The sequence below is a fragment of the Anguilla rostrata genome, chromosome 19 (assembly GCF_018555375.3).
Source record: "Anguilla rostrata isolate EN2019 chromosome 19, ASM1855537v3, whole genome shotgun sequence".
NCBI classification, from domain to species: Eukaryota; Metazoa; Chordata; class Actinopteri; order Anguilliformes; family Anguillidae; genus Anguilla; species Anguilla rostrata.
The window spans coordinates 10,354,429-10,376,692 of NC_057951.1; the positions used below are offsets into that span (position 1 = coordinate 10,354,429).

At 47.4% G+C, this 22,264-nt stretch overlaps 1 protein-coding gene across 6 annotated transcripts in view; it reads right to left on the reverse strand.

Annotated features, from left to right (window-relative positions):
* LOC135246121 (pleckstrin homology domain-containing family A member 5-like) overlaps positions 1 to 16,210 on the reverse strand; it is a 68,161-nt gene extending 51,951 nt beyond the window's left edge. For 3 of the 6 annotated variants that reach the window (XM_064319657.1, XM_064319654.1, XM_064319653.1), the window contains exons 1-3: positions 16,028 to 16,158; positions 15,844 to 15,920; positions 14,735 to 14,792 (exon numbers count right to left, since the gene is read on the reverse strand). In XM_064319657.1, the coding sequence (XP_064175727.1) occupies positions 14,735 to 14,792; positions 15,844 to 15,920; positions 16,028 to 16,119 (227 nt within the window). In that variant the 5' untranslated portion in view covers positions 16,120 to 16,158. Of the gene's footprint in view, positions 1 to 14,734; positions 14,793 to 15,843; positions 15,921 to 16,027 lie in introns of all 6 variants that reach the window. The other 3 variants (XM_064319662.1, XM_064319663.1, XM_064319655.1) reach the window with 2 other exon arrangements.
* Between the last annotated feature and the right edge of the window lie 6,054 nt (positions 16,211 to 22,264).

Genomic DNA, 22,264 nt, shown 5'->3' on the forward strand with positions numbered 1-22,264 from the left:
TAAATCTTAATATTTGTCTTCAGTGAAAGCCCAGGAAAGAAAAGGGTTGGATGTGCCAAGCAGTAACCAACCCTGTTCCCGGAGATCTACCATCCTGTAGGTTTTCATTCCCACACCAACAAATCTTCTCCACAAGATATCTACAATATGAAACTCAATTTATCTATCTATCCATTTCCACACACACACACAAATGTATTTACTATTTATTACATATAAATAATTTTCACTTCTGATGCGATTATCCTTGTATGTAACATGCATGTTTGTTAATAATCCCAGTCCCAACATCCTCGAATCAGTTCAGAATCAGTTCCATCATCTCAGTCCTGCCGCCAGTGGGCGGGGCCTTCCGAGACCAATCCACACCCTCTTCTGAACTCAACCAATCCTTTCTTTCCACTGAAACAGGCCACACCTCCTAAAGCAGGAGCGAACACAAATACGGCCTCTCGCCGCGCGATAGCCGACAGGCCCCGTTAGCGTAGCAGCTGCCGCGGAGCGACGGCGCTAACGAGCTAACGAGCTAACGAGCCCAATGTAAGCGGCGGGAAGCGGTGCTATTAGCAGAGGATTAGCGCGCCTGCGCTCGCAAGCCTTTCACACTGCGCTGCTGTTTCCGCTCAGCTAGCCCGGCGCTCCTGTCAGCCCGGGCGGCTTGGCTCACAGGGTTCACCTTTGCCCACCACGCAAATGACAGTTAGTGTCCGGTACAGACCACCGGTCACAGCTGGATCCAGCCGCTTATGCGCACCCAGCACCCAGATGACAAAAGGCATCAGGACAACCGCGGCGCAGACGCAGTAGTTCTGCTGGTGTGCTTAGCTTATGCTAATATGCCTCCCAGTTCTAATGGAGAATGTGATCCTTTAAGAACACCTCTCTCTGAAGGGAGAAGACCAAGGCTGTTTTTCCCCATTAGAGGCACAAGCGGAATGTCTTTCAAAGAGGGACAGGGTGTCCTAAATGTCCTCAACGCAAAACCAAACGTAAACGCCTCTTTCACATAATGTTTTCCAACCTCCTTAATCCTTGCTCCCAGCTCACACACACACACAGATTACATTACCTGACATTCCCAGGGACATACATTTACAAAAGACTTATTGATTATGAAAAATCTGACTGCTGTTATCAACCCTTATGAGGTGTGCAAGTGTTGCAGAGAAGAGGGCCCTGTGGGAGGACATACAGTAAGCAGGACAAGCTCATCGGACAAACACAAGGCCACACAGCACCCCACTGGAGGATAAAGCTGTCAGTCACAGGGGGCCACAGTGCAGTTCAAGGCAAGTCCATGCAATATGAATAGCTAGCAGGTGTGCTGGAGGTGCCGATGACATATATTACCACTGGACCTGCACAGAATTGGTTCTCAGGTCACATACACCGTGGGAGCCTTGTAGTCATGTGTTTATAAATTATGAATTTCTATTTTTTCCGTGAAATGCATACAGTGTGGTTGAATTAATAGAATAAATGCACATGACAATAACGGTCAAGTATCAGTAAAATTCTGAAAGAAACAAAGCAGACATCACGTGTAAGAAGGAGAATTCTGCAATCTCTCAGCCCGTCTGACAGTTATAAAAAAAATAGCTTGGTCGTTCACTGATTCCTACCAATAACACCTAGCGCACATCTAATGGGATTTAACGTCATTTTGTACACTACAAATAAAGTAATGCAACACTGCCCTCTGTTGGCTGTAAGGCACAACCACAAGTAAGCCCAAAGCCATATCCGGGGCCAACAGATGCAGCTCAGAGCGTTTCCAAAAGCCTGTCTGATCACTGCACTTTGACTTGCAAATTTTCCCATTTTTAGACCTCTCCACAATTTGGAAGCAACAGTTGGAGAGCTTAGAATCACACTTCAAATCTGAGAGCTTGGAAGTCTATTATTATAGACTTTTTAAACACGCTAAGGTCAAAAACAAGCTAAGCAGAAACAATGGTGGGATTGTACCTCCGAGAATTTAAATAAAGGTTCTGATTTGACAATTCTAAAGCTTGATGTCTCAAAACTACACTAAATCACTAATTCCCCCAGTACACACCTGTGAGCCAGGTACTGTTTTCCACACAGCTAATTACAGTGTCAGCTGGAGGGTGGACACACCTTTTACACAGGTAACCGATGGCAACTTGCAGGTGGCCCGAGTGTGATTACTCAGTGGCAACTTAGGGAAACACAGTCAATGGTACAGTAAGCCTTCCCTATCCCTGCAGCACAAAGACCAGCATTCCACACCATGGTGTATCCCCTTGTGGCTCCTGGTCAAAGTCGACCCAAAACAGAGAGACATTTGCACACTGTGCTACTGCTACGCCAGCAGGGAAGGGAAATAAATTGAATAACAAATGGAATATACAAAATACACAGTATTTACGGTCTGCTCAGGGCTGTCTCGAAATTATAGAGGCCCCCTTTTGAGTTATATCCTACCCCGGCACAGGGGGTGGGGAGGAGTAGTGGACTGAAGCCGAGGGGGAGGGTGGGGGGGGTGTTACAATTGAGGATTGTGAGGACCCCTCCAGACACATGGGGCCCTAGGCAGTCGCCTACATTAATAACCAGCCCTGAGTCTGCTTTATGGCCGATGAGGCGGAGTGCACACACTAGAATAAGTCATACGCAGGTTATATGGAGGGAGCTCAGACCTCCGGGGAGTCCCGAGCAGCTGACCCCTGACCTTCACCTGACCCCTGACCTTCACCTGTGTCTGACTTCACGGACGTGGGAAAGCGGACCTGCAGAGAGCAGTCTTACGTCTTCCTTTCATTCTGCTTCTGTCACGGCCAGCCTCGGGGGGCGGGGGGGGGCATGTCTAACGCTTCCTGAAACACAAGCACCATGAAATAACCTGCCTCAAATTTAATATCACACAGAGCTGCTTCACCTCACCGGGGCTGCTGATGTCTGACAGAGGGGATGTTTGCAAAGAGGGTAACACAAAAAGATGTATAACCCATTCAGTGCCAAACGGACTAAGGCAGGACTAAATAATATTATAATAGTATTATCGCTACTAATACATTAAGTAGAAATATGCCAGCTAGGATTCAAACGTGGGCCTTCTGTCCCCAAACGGATTTCACATTCTTGTGCGGTGCCGTGACTCTCAAAATCTATACCTCCTCCAGCCCCTGTGCAACACATGACTACATAGATCTTGACTTGTGTTCAAGTGCCGTTGACATAAGTTGCAACAGTTGCTTGTATAACTACTGCACTGGATCATATACACACACACACACACGCACGCACGCACAAACACAGAGTACACTTTTGCGAATACACCCACACCGTAACCAGCGCATTTCATAAACTCTCCGTGTCGTTGAAGAAATACGCACGGCCAGCTGTTTAAGCAGGCAGAGCGTTAAACACGAAGAAAGAAGACACAGCGCATATTTTGGGAGGAGAGGACACTTCCTGCTGACGAACGCGTGAGAGCGCGGCGTCGAGTCGGATCAGCGAACCAGCAGAGGGCTCCCAGAGGAAACCGACGGGGCAGAGAGAGGCGACGCTTCCGTCCCACAATCCTCGGCGGCCAGCTGAGCATCCCGCCAAGCAGAGCATCGCTCATCGCTAACTGCTTTCTGAACGGCAACAAAAGAACTATTTGGGCTGGATGTAAAAAAAATTTAAAAAAAAGAACAAAAAAACATTTTTAAATTCACTTTGCAGCTTCATTAACATTCTTAGGGTTGAGCTCAATAAAAAGGAAAATGCTGTGCAAAACAGATGCAATGTCTATCTGACAAAACGACGATTAAAAAAAAAACAATGACACACGATACTTCAAGGCACATAATATTTCAGCATAACGAGAAAGCAGAAACTCAGCTGAAAGATAAACTGCGTTGGGAGTGTTCCACTCGGCAGACAGGCCCCGTCGAGTTGCGGAAATGAAGGACCTGGCTCAGAAGACTCTGTGAGAAGCAGCAGCGCTCCCTCTCCACACCCACAGCCAGCCGTAATACGAAGCCTGTCCAAACACTTCCGCACGCCGTATATTCCTCTCGGCCTTGGAGGAAGAGTTATCGCCTCTGCACAGCTCTCCACAGCCAGTTGGCATGGCGTTGCCGGGGGAAACGAGCGCCCAGGGTCTTACGGTGAGAAGGACTCTCCTTCCCTCACCCCTGCGAGCCGTGTCCACGGTTACCCCCGTCACATTCCTCTCTCTGCTGGAGGGAGGCGAGGGTACACATTTACTTACCCCAAAACACACAGTCATCAATCACCTCACAGGGCCCACAGACGCCCCTCTCTTCCTGACCCTAATGAAGGCGAGGTCAGAGGGCAAAGGTCACCAGGACACCGGAGGCCCGCTGCGACTCCAGACGCCTCTGCACTTTACGCCCGGAGAAAGGGATTGTGGGGGCATTGCACCGCGTCACTCGCACCTCTCCGTAAAACGGTGCGGCTTTTCCCGAAACGTCCCCATCAGGAGCCCCTCGGACACGGGACAGCGACCCGCCAAGCCTTTCCTGATTAAAATGTGCGACAGCAGCTGCGCCGCAGCCCCGCCGCACGGCCTTCTGGGTAGCGGGAGAGCTTCGGTCTCGCGCCCGCGCCCGCGGGGGGGGGCGGGCATTCGTAACACTCCCAAACAAAGGAGCGCCCGGCCAATTCGGAAGGCGGCCCGTTCACACAGGCCCCATCTCAGACCCACCGCTCTCTAAATCACCCGGATGAGCTCGTCCCGCTCCCTGCAGCCCAGTATATCAGCCCATCCGCACGCCGTAAACATCCGTGAATCACGACACCCTTACACACACCCGGCCGCAAGGACCTCGCCCAAGAACACACGCCCCGCCCGACACGGCGTCCAACAGCGAATAAATCTGAGAAATAAAACGCGGAAAGATTCACAAAGAACCGAACATTATTATATATATATTTTACGAGGGCTGGCGTTTATTTATTTTATAAAATGTAAAAGTCACCTTGAGGCAATAGAACATTCTGAGCATCCTCCAACTATATCAGACCGGCAGTTTCGCAGTGTAATCCCGCAGCAGCTATAGCACAACTGATCTCTCACTAGTAACGACCGTGTCATTATGTGGTACGAGATGTACATGCTGTAGGTGGTGCACTGCCAAAGGTGACCCAACCTTCAACCATCTACAACTTCAAACAGAAACTCGGACACAAACAAAAGCTATTCCCAGCACCACCAAAGGAACAGCACATGCACATGCACACACACACGCACACAAACAGTTGTTTTGTCATGAAAATAAAAGAGACAGACTGCACTCGCGTCTACCACTCACGTTAATGACAAAACAATTACTGTTTAACAACGCAAAACAGTTTCTGCCACATTGCGAAGAAATCACGCGTTAAAATTCAATGTCTCATTTGTTTTGGGCTGTTTGCGTTGCGGGTCCCACTGCTGTTCTCTCATACAGCGCCATTAGTCCTGCAGGCTGAAAATATTGGAAACAAAGCAAACACTCGAGTCATCAAAACTGCAGGCTGACTTCACAGAGAGGGCCCAGCACCCTGCTCTTACAGTAACCAGTACAACAGTTAGGTTTTTTGGAATGTTTTTTGAATTTTTGAATTCAAAGTCAGTGTTCCAGAAGTCCGTTGCTTTCAGTTACCAGTAGTGGCTGTTACCATCAGCATCAGACTGTTCAGTTACACATATTTGTGAATATTTAAAAGGGAACCAAAAGCCTTCTCAGGCAAATAATGCATAGCTGACTCCACAGCCACAGTAGCATGTGTATGTATGTGTATGAATTGGACCTGTGGTTACAGGTTTTAGCTTTCCGGTAAGGGCGCAAGTGTGTGAATGTATTTGGAATGAATGAACTAAGGTGAAGTGTTTAGTCAGTCAACGAGAAAGGGGGGATTTATGAATGTGCAGCTGGTCCTACCAAACATCTACCCTCTTATTTCCTCACACAGCTGGTGAATGTCCTATAAAACTAATGTCTACTCATTTCCACACAGGTAAAAAAAAATGTGTCTGTTCTGCAAGTATCCACAATGCTCACATTTACCACACATATATACAGTTCTCTTCACACACAAACACTCACACAATAACACACATACATGCATATACACTCACACACACAACACACACAGGCATACACACACGCAGAGACACGAGAAAGCGGTCAGACATCCGTGCGAGCGCCCGCTCACCCACACACAGACACGGCGAATGCCTGCGCTAATTACTCCTGACACGGCAGAACTGGCTCACGAGCGTGTCTAATAACGTCTCTTCCATTTTCATTTAAAATGGATGCCCCGAATTTACACGCCTCTCATGAAAATGCATTAGTGTTATGAATTAAGCAATGAAATTCCCCATCACACCCCAACACACCCCCCCCACCCCCCACCCCCCCTGGCCGCCATCCCTTATCCCTTGTGACCCATCGCTGCTCTCCAGAAAATTCCATGCGTGGCATGCTGATGAGTTCGGAGAGCTCTCCCATGGCCTGAAACCGCGCTCAAGCTTCGATCGCATCACAAAATAAGACAATGTGAGAATGGCTTTCTCTCACCAATCTGGAATGGCTCGTCATACGTAGCAGCAGTGAGTGCTGATATTTATGACAGTAAGGGGGGGGGGGCATTAATGCCACTAGTAATGAATGACAGAATGAGTGTAGGGAGAGGTCAGGGAGAAAAGTCAAAGCAATACACCCAGAAAACACAAAATCACATGAAAGACTGTACTTAACTGTGCACTTACTGCTTTAAGAAGAGCGCCCCCCCCCAAATCACCCACACGGAAGCACGAGCCAAACGGTTTAGAGCAATTACCGTAAGTAGCAGAGTGCACCCACACCAGCCCAGCCACCGGGCTAGCAGCACTCTACAGCAGCAATAAGGTGGAAAACCTCATCAGTTTAATGGAACCCACAACCCCACCCCGCACGTGCACACACACACATGCACACATGCACACGCACACACACATGCGCGCGCATGCACGCACACACACACACAGACACACACATACATGCACGCCAATGCACACACAGGCACACACAGGCAAGCACAGGTATGCACACACACTCTCACACACACATACACGCACATACATACACACTCACACTCACTAACATGCTTGTACTTATACCCACACACATCCATACATGCACGCAGACCAACACAGACACACGCACGTACACACACACACACGCAGATAACACTCACACGTGAGCACTCATGCAGGCACACGTGAGCACACACACACACACACGCACGCAGGGCCAGCAGAGTCTGGTCACAGGGGAGGACAGGAGAAATAAAATTCACCAAAGGGCAGTAAATATCCGCGGTCCTCCTGCCTGTTAACAGCTCACCACCGGGCATCCGCAGCCCCTGCACATCAATCCAGCACGATCTCTAACAGAGACACCCCGTCCCCTCTGTGCACACGCCTGCCTGTCTCTGCTCAAGCCCGCCTGACACAGAGGCACCATAGAACCAAAACACAGAACACCATAGAGATAAAACTCAATTAACAGAATTAGTGCGAAAGGAACAATTGCAATTCCGGGCTTCTGATACTACAGTGAAAACTCTGTGGTGATATAATTCCTGTATAACCGAGCTGTGCGTTAGAGAGATGGGAGACAGGTGACATGCTCACTGTCAAGCGAGTCCCCTGGCTGTTCCCACACGTGAGTTAAACACCAGACCAGAGAGACACGCTACATGCTCACTATTGCTGTGCATGAAGCAATAGCCAGCAAGGAATAGGGTAAGTATATAGCGATGATATAAATACATATAATAATACACTTCCTATTGGCATACACATCAAATACACATCAAATAAAACAATGTATTATAACCTGCACCGCACTAGAAAGTACACCCGAGAGAGAGAGAGAGAGAGAGAGAGCGAGAGAGAGAGACTGTCCTTGGGATAAGTTGGTTTATGCTGCTGTTTTATGGTTATTGTTTTTGTCATTATTACAGTTTTATTTTATTTGGTAAACTCCCCCTCCCCTTGCCATATTACCATTCTTGTTATTGAACGTGCTGTCACAACTGTTTATGTGCGTTGGCAACACACCACCAGGCATTTGCTATGCCAAGCAAAACAGACGCAGAGGACGAAACTCAGCTTTCAGATCTTTTTTTTCTGTTCAAATAGAGTTTTCAAGGTGGTTTCGCGTGGGAGGGGAGGGGAGGCTTTTCCTTCGTTTTTATTTATGAAGTTCTGCTGAAGTTATTGAGTTTTAATTAATTCCTGCTTTTGTAGCGTAATCTCCTGTCATGTAATTAAAGCATCTTTTAGTTTGTGAATGAGAGATGGAAGAGAGGGAGAGATAAGACAGGCAGACAGATGGATGGACGGACAGACGTACAGACAGATAAACAGACAGACAGACAGACAGACGCAGGCAGGAGGGCAGGCAGACAGACAGACAGACAGACAGGCAAGCAGGCAGGCAGACAGACAGCCAGATAAACAGACAGACAGACAGACAGACAGAACTGCAACTCCGTTAAACTCTGTAAATACTGCAAATCAAGCTGCAGGGCGTGTCTGGGCTGCACAGAACCCGCGGGGTCCTGAACGTCAGAGACAAGCAGGTGCACACAGGATGTGAAGAGCCATTAAACAGAAGAGGAGCGGCTGGGCTTGACTGGGCTGAACCAGCCTAGGAGCACTGAGGCACATGCACACTGCCACCAGCTGTGTGTCTACACCACACCACCGCTGGCTTCATCAAACACACGTGCGCGGTGTAATCTCCAGCGCCTAGGGCACAATACCATCACACTATGGCTGTAACACCAAACAATTATCAAAAGACATGCATTCACATGCACGGCCAACATAGGGAAGACCCAAGATTTTTTTTAATAAAATGAAAAAAAAAAAAAACTGCAAAAGTTAGAGTACATGGAACATACTTTCAAAACACACAGTCTGTCTTTAGACTGCCTTCTGTTTTACAGAACAGGACCACTCCGTTTCACTCTGTACCGAAAGCGTGTACTGTACCTTAACGCACACACCTTAACACACACACACACACACACACACACACACACCTCACGGCCTCTGAGCTCGGCCTTCAGCGCGGTAATTACCTGCCGTTTCCCCACAGTGTGTCGCTAATCGGGCCGGTACTGAAAGCACGCTGCTTAATGAGCCTGGAAGAGCACACCTCCTGCCCGCAGAGTCTCCGCCAGCCAGGGCCGTCCCCACACGCAAACCTCACTTCTCCACAAAGTGAGGAGGGCCTGGCTCTGTTTGGGGGGCTACCACACTTGGCTCCCTCGCCCTCTCTCCCGGTGCAGAGATCTCTATGCAGCATCGCACAGTCCTTAAATTTCTCTGTGGCCAGATGGGAGCGGGGAAAGTAAATATATTATTTATTTGACATTATTTATTTGCTCAGCAAATTTTCCTAGAGTTTCCTAATTTCCATCTTAGACGTTATAAATGTGTGCGGCAGGATATTACTGTAACTGTGGCAGCTAAGTGCCTTGCTTAATGGGAAGCAGTTCTCCTCCCGAGATTTAAACCTGCAACCTTGCAATTATAATTCCGGTTCACTAACCAGGCACGTTTTCTGCCAATCCCAGCTCTGTTGAGTCTGCTGTGACTGGCTCGGACATGGGGCCGTATCCAGAGGGACAGAGGATCAGGCCCCAGCCGTGAGTTGATGAGGATCACCTCCTGCTACAGCCGTGACTCAGAGGACCAGCTAATCAGGGGCGACTCAAAGGATCAGCTCAAACAGCCTTGACTCCGAAGATCAGCTCGATGATCTGTGACTGTGAGGATCAGCTCCAACATCTGTGAATGTGAGGATCAGCTCAAACAGTCTTGACATAGATCAGCTCAAACAGCCATGACTCAGAGGATCAGCTCAATCAGCAATGACTCTAAGGATCAGCTCAAACAGCAGTGACTCTAAGGATCAGCTCAAACACATATTTGCCTAAATTAATTGAACCCTTCAAACAATGGTTTGCTCCCATAATTGCTACAAGCCACACCACAGTTTAGACAGTGATTAGAGCCTGTGGTTTACGGCAACCAGATTTTATGTCCCATAATTCACTCCTCCAGTGGCAAAATGCCAATACATCCTCTTCATCTAGCCACACTGAGAGCTAACATTTACTAGCGCTCTACGCTAGTGCACCTTAATCATGTTAATTAGTTTATCGTTACCAATTATTCGCAAAAGTTAGAAGCTAATTAACTCATTCTAATACATAATTGTCCATTTTGTTCACTAGTTTTCATAATGTCATTAAAAATGTCATTTGAAGGGTCCACAGAGTCAGCAACAGTGGTCTCATTACACTCGCATTGCAGGCCATCCATCTTAGCAGAGAAACAACAACCGGCCCCTACAGTCAAGAAAGCTCTCCTCCCAATCAATTGCACACCTGTAGGGACCTGCAGGAAGAATATTCTTCCAAATGATGTCAATCGATACCAAATCACATTTTTTGTGTGTCAGTCAGAAACACAGAATCTGTCTGCTTCCAGCGCCAATTAACTTTTTTTTTTTTTTGGATGCAATTTCATTTTCTAAAGAAAGCCTTCTTTTGAAAAAGAACAGCAGGCAGCTTCCTGGAAAGGGGACTCATGTTAATTTTAGCACTAATGATCATTCTAATTGCAACAACACCAATGGCCACCATTGGCCAGGTTGGTTAATCACATTTATATTACTGAAGATTAACTATGAATCCCTAGAAATACCAGCACTGTAATATAGCACTGTCATATTAATTGCAGCTGGACCACTGGTCGAGAGAAACTATTCAATTATTTCTGGGGGAAGCAAGAAGCTTCGCCAATCAGAACAGAACTCATTCCAATGTTGATTGCTTTCTTTGTATTGTGAACAACGAAAAATAATAGATAATAATTCCTCACTTATATGTATGGCTGATGGTGTCATAGGCAAGAACACACAACAGCAAACTAAAGACGAACAACCAGAGATATTAATGATATTGTTTTTTCAAATTTTCATCTGGTACGATTGCAGGTATTTCTTCAGCCTGACTCAGCCGGTACCGCCAAATAATGTAGGAGACTTCAAGAGATCTCCGGATTCTGGGATGGCCTGGGATAATGACTTCTGAATGCTTACAGAACAGTAGCATTCAAACCTGGTAAAAAACTCATTTGGGCCTTACACTGCTGGGGAAATAATCTAATACATTTTTTATTCTCACTTCTCATACAGTGTCTCATGCAGTTACACAAGACCATAGGCTACGTTCCACAAATCGCCACGTCAACACAGTTTTGGTCAATTACCAGGAATAATTAATGCGGAGACTGCAATTAACGTCTGCGACGGAAAAAACCACAGCCGTTACTCACGCACACCGACAAACAAAATTATCAGCCGAGGCAGCAAACTGAAAATGGGTACAGCTAGCCGCGGGGCACTAGCCGTTTCCGTGGGAACGCTCGCGCACACCGGCACAGGGGAAATGGGAAGGCCCGGTTCCACTGACCGCTCACTCCGTTTCCTTTAAGAGTGGCCAGGCCAGGAAGCATATGCTGGAAACGGCGGTAATTCAACCGCCAAAACAGGGCCTCACGCCCTCCTGCAAGCTGTCTGCACCCACCTCTGCACCCTGCCCCCCACCCACCCCCACCTGGAGGCAAAAAACATCAGTTTCCTCCCCCCACTCAAATGATCATCACATTAGGGGACCTGGCATTTGGACAGGGCAGGTGTTGAAGGGGTGACCTCCTACCTGCCCTCTCCTGGACTCTCCTGGATTTCACAGTGCGTCTTTCGTCACCGCCAGTCAATTCTGCTTATTTCAGAATAAAGGATGCCCCCCCCTCGCCCCCCTCCTCCTCTCCTCTCTCTGTCTCAATTTGCCAGTTCACTTGGCCATATTGGCATTCTAAGAGCATACATACGTTGCCAAAAGGTATGCGGTCTGAAATATCGCACTAATAACCACAAAGGCACAGAGAAAATGGCCCTTGCTTTCTTTTCATTATGATCCCCCAGGTTTCAGCGACTTTCGGTTCGCACAGAGGGATATCGCTGCTTGGTGAATTAATATTCCCACATAGCATTACGGTCATTGTACAGAATTAATCTCTCACCCCTCTCTCTCTCTCTCTCTGTGAGACAAACAGTACTGCTCTGTGCAGAGAGAGACACGTAGGTGTCACTCAGTGGAATCCAGCTCCATAAAAGGTGTGCAAGCGCTCGGTGAATCCAGCCGCACACGCTCTCTCCAGACCTTATTTTCTCACGGATTCAACTCCGGGCACCACTGAAATGATTAAAAGGCACGTAAGGAGCACGGACGACCTTTCCACCAGCGGCTCTGCACGGAGAGAACGAGCCGGCTTTCGTGTTTCTGAAAGGTGTCCGTCAATCCCCGAGCGACGTGCGGCGGTGCCGCTATTAGGGGGTATCTGAAATGCCTCTCTGGAATCGCATAAGTCTCTGACAACAGGCTGTCACTACCAGCTCATATGTCAAAGCCGCTCCCTCCCTCTCTCCCTCCCTCCTTTCCTCTCTCCCTTTTTCTCTCACAGACAGACTGTAACTTCCCCCAAAAATAATGGTGTCTCCTTCAAACATCTTTTATAAGCTACAGTAGATGCTTTCGCCATCATTTTCTCAAATTGAGGGCAAGCAGCCTTTAAATACTTTAACCCTTTAGACGCTATTCAATGTCCTGCACGTCACAGCCCGTTTTAAAAATATATTATTTAAAATATTTAAAAGAATATTCTTCCCTCCCGTGACTACATGATGGCCAGTAACAGGTTTTACTGAAAATTCTCAGACGTATCTACGAGCTTTTCAAATCTCACAAGCATCTAGAGCCACAAGGGGTTGATATAATTATTTGACCCAAGCGCGACCATTAGTATTATTATCCCCGCTGAAATTCATTGGCTTCCACGCCACCCTTACTGTATTTAATTATGTTTACAGCTGAGGATCCGATGCAGACAATCCATTCAAGCTCATTCGCTGTACGCCACCGCTACCAATTTGCCCTGGAATGAAAATATGTAGCACTTAATGCTACGATTCATTAAAGGCCCCGAAGTTAATTAAGGTTCGACAAAACTCCTGTAAGTGTCCTGGCAAATGATTTCATTAGTAGTTAAGATTCGATCCTCTTCCCTCAACGCCCAATCAGCGCAGTGGTACGGGAGGAGGAAAGATTATCCATTAATCATCCTAAACGCAGCACGGGCCTATGATCTGTGGAAGTGGGGGGGTTGGGGGGTTGGGGGGTTGGGGCAGGGCGGGGTGGGAGGGGTATGGTTATGCTTCATAAACTGTTTATTTTACAGCATTCCCCAGCAGCGCTCATTATAATAAGTGGTGAGATGCATAGCATTTCTGGAGGCACCCAGGCACACCTACATATGCACACACACACACACACACACACACGCATCGCACACACACACACACCCACACATGCACACACACAGGTGTATGCAAGCAAACACGAACACACACAGGCACACACACACACACACACACACATTCAGCATTCAGAAGGTTTCGAAGTTCTGTAATTCTGATCCTCTGGTATATATGTTTCTATAGTTCTCACTACACGGCACATTTATGACAGGATCCGTCAGAATTTTTCAATAAAGTTCACTAGACACAGACTAATGAATGCAACACTGTCGCGCAGAAACTGAGACGCTCAGACCACATCTAATAATGTGAAATTAAACTTCAGCAGTAGCATGAGGCTGCTGCTGCTTCTGCTGCTATCTGGAAGATCAGATGGGCTGTTCATGTTCAGATGTGACTTCATCACATAATAGCATACAGGAGAACTGTCTCACACACACACACACACACAGACACACATGCACGCAGACACACACATGTACACGCACACACGCACACAGATACACGCACACACATACACACACAAGGCAGTGTATGGTGCACTCCTGTACTGATTTAAGGCCTACCCTGTCTGTGTTTGTGAAGTCTGGGGGATGGTTTGGTGTTTATGGCAGTCTGCAGCTGAAGCCCTTACATTGGTGAATGGCTGAATATGATGCATTAACATGGGAATAAAAGGCTGTATTAAAATGCTTTCGGTGGACTGTCTACTTCTACAAACACACAAGCAGGAAAAGTAACACTTCATTAACAAATGGCGTAAATCCCCCTTTTGTAGGAAAGATGAATTATTGTGTGTATGCTGCAAATAGCCGGAAGAGCTGGGCAGATCCATCTGGTTTGGGATTAAATTCCATCGTTTATGACCATCAACGTCAAGCATGCCAGGTAGGGCGAACACAGTTTGGTGAGGGTCAACTGACACTGACACTGCATCTCTCTTACCTCGAGGTCAAAGCAACCATCGCCCCACGGGGCACCGATGGATGTGCTGGAATACTGTCATGGGGGAGAAATGTGCCGAAACCTCAAGAAAAGGAAAGTGTTCTAACTGCACCTGAACGCTAAGGACACATGTTCCAGTGAGAGAGGGAGGAGAAGTGCAGCCAACCTGGATCCAACTCCGCTTACGTACCTTGAAACGGTGCCTGTCCACAAAGTTTAAAAATAACCATTTCTCAAGGGGGGGACATGAACATTTCCCAAAGGACGCACGGCGGGAGCGGGGCGAAGGAGGGGGGCGACGGAGGGGGGGGGGGGGTGACACAGACAGAGATAAGATAGAACTGAAACGAGCCTCAAAGCTCAGCGGCTCTGCGATTCCAACTCACTTAATGAAGCATCGCGCGCCCTCGAACGTGTAGCCTTCCTCCCATCCAGGTGGCAAATCTACGTTGGGGAAGGGAAGCAAAATGACAAAAAAAAATCAACAATTATGTCAGTAAATAAGTGCATGAGCGCCGATAAGGACAACGGGGACGCAGTCCCGAGCGTCAGTGATGTAGATGAAAAACACGCATGTCGCTCTGCAGAAACTGCCGCTGGGTTGCTCTGGAATCTCTGTTATCTGCAGCAGAATATTTAACTGGTGACCGACCGCGCTATTTCCATGCAAGCCTAGAATCTCCATGCCCAGTAGTACGACGAGACGGTGCAGACCACGAGTACATAGTACCGTGTTAATTCGTATCAATTGCCCTGCTGTCCTTTCGTAGTACTATTTGTTCCACAATCTCACGGTCAGCGAACGAAGTTCTTCTACCCGCTCCATTCGCCGTGCTGTAGCGCAGACTATTCTAATACACCCGATTTGTTATTTCTGTTTGCTAAACCAGCGGTTTCCTTTGAACCGCCAGGACACATGCTAGCATTTAAGCGGAGGCTCGTATCGCTCCATCTTGACGCAGTTTTGATACTAAACTATCACTGATGTTTATCAATCAATGGACTGACTAGAAACATGCACGCGTTACGGAGCAGGGGCATGGGTGGTCAATAATAGGAAAACAGAATAGCAGGGTTATACCTAGAGGTTAACAACCTGTTCTAAACCACGCGGATACATTTCAGGTTTGTTACTGAAAGGCATAATATGACAATGGTACTGTTTAACACTTACATATCTACTTTGGCATAAAATAACTTCAAATCGGGAGTCTAAATAGTCACAAAGGGGAACTTCTAACGACTTCATCTTTAAGCTCTCCAAATTAATTATTTTTCCTAAGTTCACCCACGAGCTTGCGAAAATATCGCAAATAAACGTCGGGGTTGTTGCAGCATTTCACATTTTCTTGCGTGTCAGAGATCCGCGAGTAACACTGCTCGGCAAATCTATGCCATTCAAATGTTTGCAGTGCTACGGTGTAGACAGCCCATAACAAATGTCAAGTGCAGTCCAACACGCAATGGACGAGCTGGAAGGGGTGGAAGCATTTACCTGGAGTTTTCCTATGGCCAGTAATAACGGCCTCACCAGTGACTGGATGCAACCAGGTTGTGCTCTTTGCTTCTTCACTGTTGACAAGAAATGGAAAAGGTGAAAAATGTAAAACAGTGCGAGTTCAATATTCGCGACGAGACAAGGCAAATGTATCCAAGGGCTGTATCCATTTGATATTTACTTGATGAAGAAGACGCGTCCGTCCCGCGTTACCCCGTAAGTCCAAAAAGATGGGATGCAAGACAGCCAGTCGGGGTTTAGATCCGCCGCCATGTCTGGCAATCTACCCAAGATTGGAGGGCGCGCCTCCGCTCGAGTTGCGCGCACACTGAAGCTGTCAACTGGGTCTGAGAACGAGCAGAGCGCAGCGAACCTCTGGGGGGCGGGAGCGTGCTTGTGAATCTCCCTAAAATTCGTTCTGTCGCTCCAAGCCAGCTCCCGGGGTCTATATTGTAAAACATTTTGCTCTCAAACAATTAAAACAAAGACATTTATCGGAAGCGAAACCAAAAAATATATATATATTTTTTCGAATATGTGGTTCCAAATTTGGAGAATGAAAGCCATATCTCAAGTTAAGAGTTTAAATGTACCTCCATAAATCAACTGTTTTATTTATGTAGACTTTCGTATTGCATTTCTATTAGATGCTAGTCAATAAGAAGGATGCTGACAGTAAAAGGGGGCCAAATACAAGTATTTATAGTTTTGCGTGGAAAGCTGCCCGTAAATTCAAATTCTCGGGCTTTGATTCCAAGGGTAAAAGAAGAGTAGCCTAGTAAAATCCAACAAAGACATCAAATAAAGCAGTTACATTCACCTGATTAGTGGCAGTCCCTGCGAAAGAGAGGATCTAATTTATATCGCGTTGTTTTACATGCTTTAATACCGCAAGACACTTAAATATGAATCCTTCGTCGTGATCAGAGCGAATTACAGGGATGCGCATTTATGTGCCGTGAATTATTAATACACGCGTCCTTCAGATTTATTCGAGCCAACATTTTGAAGAAATTCCTGTATGTGCACTTCAAACCTCCCGCTGTCAGCCCCGGTACTGCATCCCCCCGTATAATGTGTGGATTACAAATATACCTGTCATAATTCATATTGGAGGTATGGCTGTGGAAATAGATGGAACGTACACGCCGGTCCCGGGTCAAGTCCTATGTTGGAAATATTTTTTAGTCCTTTAGACACAAGGAGATTGCTGTCAGTTTTAAGAAAAACATATTTTCAGAAATATTCATAACAAAATTGTTCTTCATACGTCTTTCAGTGTAGTTTAATGATTCTCGTGGCTCTCCAGGAGTGTTGCCAGAATGTATTGTCAAAATAAAGTATTTTAAATAATTATTTGAGAAATAGAAATAGTTTTGTTCTGAATACTGGTGAAAATGTGTGCTTCTTTTTATCTGACAGCAATCTGTGGAAATTTTACTGAGCTCTGAAGGGTTAAAGTGTTTCAAATAAATCATCTGACTCCAAAGCCTAGGGCTTTGCTCATAATGTTCTACTGCAGATACCTGCTTAAAAGCTGAAACTTTCTAACCGTGTTTTAGGAGCTGGCCGTTAGGGAATGTGTTTCTGCTTGTCTACTTTACACGGAAGACACATTATAAGATCTTTGAGCTTACGCGCAATTCCCACGAAAAGTCATTCCTATTGAATTCTGCATAGGTACAATATGTATGTGTGTACACCTGTGAATGTACACATGCACGTGTGTGTGTGTGTGAGTGTGTGTTTGCATGTTTAGGTTTGTAGCTGTCACGGTCGATACAGAAAACAAGCATAGCAATGGCGGAATCTTCACTGGCTTGTTACTGGTGCTTCCCTGGCTCATGGCTGGCTCATCATTTTCTCATCGATAGCTCCCTGTCTGCTCATTATAATCTCATCACTGCTCATCACGCGAGCCAGACCAGAGCGATTGCTTTTTCTCAGATTGCGGTAATAATGTCCGCGAGTGTGTTTGGCTCCATGTAAGGAATGCTAATGAGGGGCCCGGTCCGCTCTGCTCCTCACCTGCTGTGCGCACGGACCGCGCGGCAGCCTCCTGTGATGTCATCATCAGAGTTGTCCATGAAACGGGCTGCGCTGCTTAAAATAGATATAGAAATTAATTCCTGCGAGATGGCAATACACAAACACACACACAAACAAACACACACGCACACGTGCACGCACACACACACACACACACACACACACACCTCATACCTAAAGGTGTTCTATGAAAAAATAAAACTCAGGTTAGTTTATAGTTTTTGGTTGAACACTCCAAGCACTTCACATAGATCTGTGCATGTGTGTGTCTGTGCATTTGTGAGTGTGTGTGTGTGTGTGTGTGCGTGTGCGTATGTGTGTGCTTGTGTGTATTTGTGTACGTGCGTGTGTGTATTTGCATGCGTGTGTGTGTGTGTGTGTGTGTGTGTGTTGTCTTCTGTTGTCTGTGTGCCAGAAGACTCCTGGTGCCAGCTGACGCTGTGCTCTGGTTGCTAGGTCTGTTGCGCACCAGCCGAGCGCTCGGTTCCTGGGATTTGATTGGGCTCTTAACTGAACCCCGATCTGCACTTGACTCCTCCTGAGAGACGCCTGCTTCTAGTCCTTGAAGAACAATTAATTAACCAAAACTACTTCCTTTTTAAAAGTGCCAGACTTGCTTTGTGTCTATCATTTACCAGCCTCACGTGTGAACGCACGTTTATGTCTGTGACGACCTGGCGCCGATAACTCTCAAAGGGCGTCAGATGCATATCAGAACCTAATTAAAGGCGCAATCGAAGCCAATTAATTAAGACCGCAGTCAAAACAGAAGCCCCCCCACACACAGCTGAACCGCAGAGAAAGTCACATATGGAGGGAGAAATGGAAGTGTGTTTGTCTGTAGAAAAATCTGGCTTTGCAAGGGAGGACCAAAGCTTAATCCCCCTCAGCCAGCCGTGCATGGAAAGTGTGTGTTTGGGTGGGGGCAGGTTGCAGGGGCTGTGGCTCTCATGTTCTCAGAAGGGCAGTCGGCATGTAAGATTTGCCGGCTACAGAGGAACCCAGTAGTGCGTCGGCCATTAAGCCGTGCGCTACAGACAGAGGAACCCCACAGTAAGGTGCCGTCGGCCCGATTAAGGACCGTGCGCTGTAACAAGGTTATTCGGCTCCCCCCGCCACTGACAGAAGGCGAAAATGAAATCCGCAGTCTGGTTTACGTTCGAGAGGGAAAGGGGTGTGATTTGTGTGGGAGCCCAAATTGGTTTACTGCGGCTGTATTTTTTTTTGTTCTTTTTTTTTTTTTGTCGAGGAAGGAACACGGGCGCCTCGGCCAAGCGGACATAAAAATTAGCGGTAAAGACGGGCGCCGCGGTGCCCTGCCAGGAAGACGAATGCTCGCCGGCGGTAAGCGCTCTGTAATCCGCCCCGCGCCCGTACCTGGGCCGACGGCGGCCCTCCGCTCGGTGGGGCGGTGCGTAATTAGCCGTGGCCTCGCCCGCAGGGGGTGGGGGGGGACGGTTCCCGCCAGCCAAAGGCTCTCCTCGGCTCGCTGCGCAACAGCGCCCCCTCTGGCGGGCTGGCGCATACGCGCTTCGGGCACGAGGACCGCACGGCTCAGACCGCGGCGGGAAAACAAGCGGTAGCTGGCAGGATGCCTCCCCCGGGTACCTCGCCAAACAGTCACGGGCTTCAGCGAGGCTTAGAGAGGCGACTGGGAAAACCTGCCTTCCCCTGATTGGATGGAAGACGCTGCCCCAGTGGGACAGGCCTACAAACAAGACTATGGTGTCTATGCATTTCCAAAAATTACAGAATAGGCCTGCAAAGATCATCGGGACTGAAGCTTTCCAAGGTCATTTTTTAAAATATCTCTAGTCTCTGGTGCTGGGCCTCATAAGAGACTCTGTTATCTTGCCTGAATTGAATTTCTCCTGCATTTTGTGAAACTTGACATAAGCTAATGACTCAGTGGCCACACTAACACAAGGCAAGCTGTCACGCTGTGCAAACAGCCAGGGAGCCGTCCTTCTGCAGTCCGATCAGCTGACTGCATCGCGGTGACTGCAGGGCAGGTGATACTGCAGAAGGCCTTTGAGCAGCTGACTCCAGAAACACACAGCGAGGGCGTCAGACTGGTCTGGAATATTCAAAGCACAGCCGGCGGAACGTGACTGCAGCCACGCCCCTTTTACACGGGCTGGGGCCCAATGCTCGTTACTCACAGGCAACCATCTCTCTCTCACTCTCTCTCTCTCACTCTCTCTCTTTATCTCTCTACCGCTCTCTCTGTCTCCGTCTCACGCTCTGTCTCTCTCTCTCACCCTCTCTCTGCATCTCTCTCAATCTCTGTCTCTGTGTCTCTGTCTCTGTGTCTCTGTGTCTCTGTCTCTCTCTCTCTCTCTCTCTCTCTCAGTGTGCTCTGCTCTCTTCTCATTTGCCTGGTTTTTGTATTCTCGGAGGGCTGAGGAAGCGCTGCACACGTACACCTGTGAACACAGGCAAACACATTCACATCCGCACCAAAACTGCACACACATGATTTGAGTAACAGGGAGCCAGGTAGTACTCATGGACAGCAGCCTGAAGCATCAGATCGCTTTGCATAATACCACTGATGAGAAAACACTGCTGTGCTCTTGGCAAAGAGCTTTAGCGTCCAGTTCACTCCAGCACCGACACACCAGCACTCCACCGCACACACAGCTACACAGCGCCATGCTCAGCGCAGCACCCTCGATGCAGCTACTGCATATGGGTTAAAATAAATATCATAAATAATGCATCATAGTTTTTACACAGAAGCCCGAAGCAGATTACATAGAATGCGGACCAGCCAGCCAATTATAAACCAATGCGAAGATATCTAGAATCGACGGGGAGGTCCAACCCATTTAACCTGGAAAAAAACAAACAAACAAAAAAAAAAAACGTTGCGATAAGGCAATGCCGAAAAAAGCGATAACGGTCCCACAACGGTCGCAGAAAGCCTGGAGGTGACACGCGCGTTAATGTGAGATGCGCGTTCGCAAATTTGCGGAGATAAGGAGAAGAAACTGGGTGGACAGGGACATGGGAACCGCACAGAGCTCTGAGATTGCCGATGGATCTTCATTCCAACCCGTGTTTTTTATTTATTAATTTTTTCTTTACCCCTACAAAGGCATTAAAATCACATCGTCACTGTAATTCGTATGGGTCCAGAGGTAATTTATTATTGAAAAACAAAGCAACACCACGGAGCGGAGTGTAAAATTTGCTGACTGCGGGGAAATTTATTCCAGCAGCAGCACAGTGTGTTTGTGTATTGCACTGTGATGAAAGTAAATTCTTGGGGGATTTTTGAAAAAACTTTCTTAATCACTCAGTTTCCTTTCTTTTGACAGGGACGTGCATTTTTTTTTTTTTTTGGACTTATTTATGTACTTCGGCTGGTTTCATTTTACCTGTATTGCATAGTCTGCAATAAGAGAAGGGCTTCAGTGGGCTAGAGGGTCAGGAGAAGGAGACGGTTCAGTCAAAGAACACAATGCTTTCCCCTTTCATTCAATGACTGATTCCAGAGGCACAGAGGGTTGCTCTATGGAAAATGGAAGCTGGTGCATGCGTCCAACAATCAGTAAATGTCAAATTGTTTGCTGTGTGCCTTGCATTATTTTCCAAATACTAAAATTAGAAACATACATATTAAATCACACACATTGTAAAGCTAAAAGGAAAATCTGTTCATAGAAAATTGTCTCTGCCCATTATCCAGGTGCATACCTGATAATGGGCATGTACTTGGAAGTATGATGTCATCAGAGGGTAATGTCCGAATCTCTCTCTCTCAGCCCTGTTCTTCCACACAGCTCCTCGGCAGCTCTCCCGCCTGGGCAGGGACCTTGGCTGGACATGAGAAGTCACGTGAGCTCACTCGTCCAATGGTACAGCCTCCCTCAGCGTCCTGTCCACACTGCCCATCACGCATACACACACACTCACAAACGCACACACATACACACATGCACACACTCGCGCACACACACACACACACACACGTGAGCACACACAAAAACACACTCACACCCACGCGCACACACACACACACACACAGGGCAAAAGCAAACAAAAATCCCGCAGGGGTTTTGCATGTTTGTGTGTGTGTGTGCGCGTGTGTATCAGTGTGTGTGTGTGTGTGTGTGTCTGTGCGTGTGTGTGTGTGTGTGTGTGTCAGTGCGTGTATGTGTGTGTGTGTGTGTGTGTGTGTGTGTGTGAGTGTGTGTGTGTGTGTGTGAGTGGTGTGTGTGTGTGTGTCAGTGTGTGTGTGTGTGTGTGTCGTGTGTGTGTATTGTGTGTGTGTGTGTGTGTAGCGGTGTGTGTGTGTGTTGTCAGTGGGTGTGTTGTGTGTTCAGTGTGTGTGTGTGTGTGTGTGTGTGTGTGTGTATCAGTG